The following is a 3,564-nucleotide window of genomic DNA, read 5'->3' on the forward strand; positions in this document are numbered from 1 at the left end:
TAAAAAATGATATTATTTTTCTTTAACTCTCTATTTAGATTAAAGAAAGTTTAAAAAATAATTTAAAATCCTGTTATTCTAAATCTAATAAATGATTTTAAATTTTATAATTCATTTGGAACGATAAACATTTGAAATACATATATTTAAAATTTTATATTTAAATGATAACTAAAAAAAATAGAAAGCTAAGAAATTTACTAATATAGAATTTTAAATATGATTTATTAAATAAAAAAAATTTATATGGAAAGATATGATTTTGAAATCATGATTTTCGATAATAACAATCAATTTAAAATTCATTAGGATTATTAATCATTAAAAAAATATATGATAAGGTTTCAATTAAATAAACCTTTTCAACCAGAATTTAGTTCAATTGATTTCTATATGTATTGAGGATGAAGAGATTTTCGTCGTTCAAGTCTCCGACTCAATATTTGTTCTAAAAAAAGTAAGTGAAACCCGTCAGTTAGGTTAGAAATTAAGGGCATATGTTAATAAAATCACATCAAATGACCTTGAAGAGAAAGGAAAAGCATCACATCTAATAAGGCTTTTTTTAAATATATATATATATATATATTATTTTAGAAAGTCATTCCCACACATCCCGACTTCAAAAAGTGGGGGCTCGTTTTTTTAATAAAATCAATAATAAATCTCCATTTCTATCTTCTCCAAACTCCCATTTAACTTCAATGGCTTTCAGCCGCCTACCTCTGCATTCTTAACCATGTCTCTCGCCGTCGCTCTCTCCGCCCTCTTCCTTCTCTTCTTCCCATCTCCGGTCACTGCCCAGCCTCCGAAACCCCGCAATTTTTCCGCCTTCTCTATTTCCCAGTCCCCATGGCGACCCACTCAAAATCTCATTCTCCTCTCCCCCAACTCCCTTTTCGCCGCCGGCTTCCGCCCACTACCCAACAACTCTAATCTCTTCATCTTCTCCGTTTGGTACTTCAACATCTCAACAGACAACGTCGTCTGGTCCGCCAACCGTCTTTCTCCGGTCAACCGTTCAGCGGCTCTGGCCATCACAGCCACCGGTCAGCTTCGTCTCAATGACGGCTCCGGTCGCAACCTCTGGCCTTCCAACAGCGTTTCTGCAAATCCAAATTCGACCCAATTAATCCTTCGCAATGATGGAGATTTGATTTATGGCACATGGGAGAGCTTCCAATTCCCCACCAATACTATATTGCCTAATCAGACATTGAATGGAACCACCATCGTCTCCAACAACGGCAAATATTCGTTTGTGAACTCTGTTAATTTGACGTTTGGTACAGAGAGGTACTGGTGGACTGACAACCCCTTCAAGAATTTCGAAAATACAGGAATAATCAACAGAGATAATCAAAACCCAATTTACCCTTCTGATTTTAACTCAACCCGGATCCGGAAATTGGTTGTTGACGATGATGGGAACCTCAAGATTTTCAGCTTAAATCCAAATTCCCCACGGTGGGATGTGGTTTGGCAAGCACATGTAGAGTTGTGTCATATCTTTGATACTTGTGGCCCGAATTCTGTCTGTATGAGTACTGGCAGTTACAATTCCACCTACTGTGTCTGCGCTCCCGGATTCAGCCCCGATCCTCGCGGCGGAGCACGGCGAGGATGCCACCGGAAACTCAACGTATCGAGCAAACCCAAGTTTCTTCAACTGGATTTTGTGAGTTTCAGAGGTGGGGTTAAACAAATCTCCCTGCAAACCCCAAATATTTCAGTGTGTCAAGCGGATTGCTTAAAGAATTCGAGCTGCGTGGGTTATACATTCAGCTTCGACGGCAGCGCCCAGTGTGTGCTTCAGCTAGACATTTTGTCGAACGGGTTGTGGTCGCCAGGGATGAAGACAGCTGCCTTTGTGAAGGTCGACAATTCGGAAACAGACCGGTCAAATTTCACCGGAATGATGTACAAACTCCAAACCACATGCCCAGTTCACATCAGCCTCCGGCCGCCGCCTGAAAATAAAGATAACACTACCAGGAACATATGGATAATTGTCACCATATTCGTGGCCGAACTAATTTCTGGGGCGGTTTTCTTCTGTGCATTCTTGAAGAGATTTATAAAATACAGAGACATGGCTCGCACGCTTGGTCTAGAATCACTTCCCGCCGGTGGACCAAAGCGGTTCAGCTACGACGAGCTGAAGATAGCCACCAACAACTTCTCGAACTGCGTCGGAAAAGGCGGATTCGGCGAAGTCTTCAAAGGGGAATTGCCGGACAAACGTATCATCGCCGTCAAGTGTTTGAAAAACGTCTCCGGCGGCGATGGCGACTTTTGGGCAGAGGTCACCATCATCGCCAGAATGCACCATCTCAACTTGCTCCGATTGTGGGGATTCTGCGCCGAAAAGGGTCAAAGAATGTTAGTCTACGAGTACATAGCCAATGGATCTCTCGACAAATTCCTCTTCGTCAAACCTCCGCCGTCTGATTCAACGGATGGAGAAATCCCATCGCTCGATTGGGGGATTCGTTATCGAATCGCCATTGGAGTTGCGAGAGCAATCGCGTACTTACACGAAGAATGCCTTGAATGGGTGTTACATCGAGACATAAAACCCGAAAACATCCTTCTGGACAACGATTTCTGCCCGAAACTATCGGATTTCGGGTTGTCGAAACTGAAGAAAAACGACGAGACGGCGGTGAGTATGTCTCGGATTAGAGGGACACCCGGTTACGTAGCGCCGGAGCTGGTGAAATTGGGTTCTCATTCGATAACGACGAAGGCGGATGTGTACAGTTTCGGAATGGTTCTGCTGGAGATTGTCAGCGGAACGAGGAATTTCGATACGAAAGGATCGACGGTCGAGAGCGCGTTTTGGTATTTTCCGAGCTGGGCATTCGAAAAAGCGTTTGTGGAAGCGAAGATTGAAGAAGTTTTAGACAGTCGGATCAGGAATCAGTACGACAGTGGAGCCCATTTCGCCATTGTTAACCGTATGGTGCAGACGGCGATGTGGTGCGTTCAGAACCAACCGGAGAAGAGGCCGGCGATGGGGAAAGTGGTGAAGATGTTGGAAGGGAAGTTGGAGATTCCTCTTCCAGAAAAGCCTTTCATTTACTTTCTATCAGAAGGGCAGGAAGGTCCTAAATTGCCAATAGCCGCGGTGGATTCCAAACATTCTATAGACTCTGTAGACTTTGATTATCCTCAGGCAGAAAATAGCTCAACTAGTCAAAGTTTCGGATAAAAGTCATATTCAACTTCGAATGGTATGAATGTGACATTTTAAAATATTTTTGTTATATGTTTTTTTAAGGTTTCTAATGTTTTAGAAGTTACATTTACGTTTTCTTTTCATTTTAAAACTTTAAAGATTTGTTTGATTTTAAATTTGAAAATGCATGTATTTGGTAAATTCATTCTTTAAAAAGAATAGTTTTATATAATCATTTCTTATTATAGTGAATTTGTAGAAGAAAGACAGTTGAAGAGAAAGTGTAAGGCAAGAGTAAGGAAAAACAAGGGAAATATTTGATTTTTATTCAAAAAGTTTTTTTTTTTTTTCAATTTAAAAGTAATCTTATTTTTAGAATCTAT

General features: G+C 40.9%; 1 protein-coding gene across 1 annotated transcript; it reads left to right on the top strand.

Moving 5' to 3' along the window:
* The first annotated feature begins 586 nt into the window (after positions 1-586).
* LOC120092483 (G-type lectin S-receptor-like serine/threonine-protein kinase At1g34300) lies at positions 587-3,260 on the top strand. Its single transcript, XM_039050575.1, has one exon. The coding sequence runs from the start codon at positions 740-742 to the stop codon at positions 3,212-3,214; it is 2,475 nt and encodes an 824-aa protein (XP_038906503.1). The 5' UTR covers positions 587-739; the 3' UTR covers positions 3,215-3,260.
* Positions 3,261-3,564: the final 304 nt, after the last annotated feature.

Source organism: Benincasa hispida, chromosome 12, assembly GCF_009727055.1.
Source record: "Benincasa hispida cultivar B227 chromosome 12, ASM972705v1, whole genome shotgun sequence".
Lineage (NCBI taxonomy): Eukaryota > Viridiplantae > Streptophyta > Magnoliopsida > Cucurbitales > Cucurbitaceae > Benincasa > Benincasa hispida.

Excerpts from the sequence above, each read along its gene's own strand:
- LOC120092483 (XM_039050575.1), top strand. The coding sequence starts at position 740 with ATGTCTCTCGCCGTCGCTCTCTCCGCCCTCTTCCTTCTCTTCTTCCCA.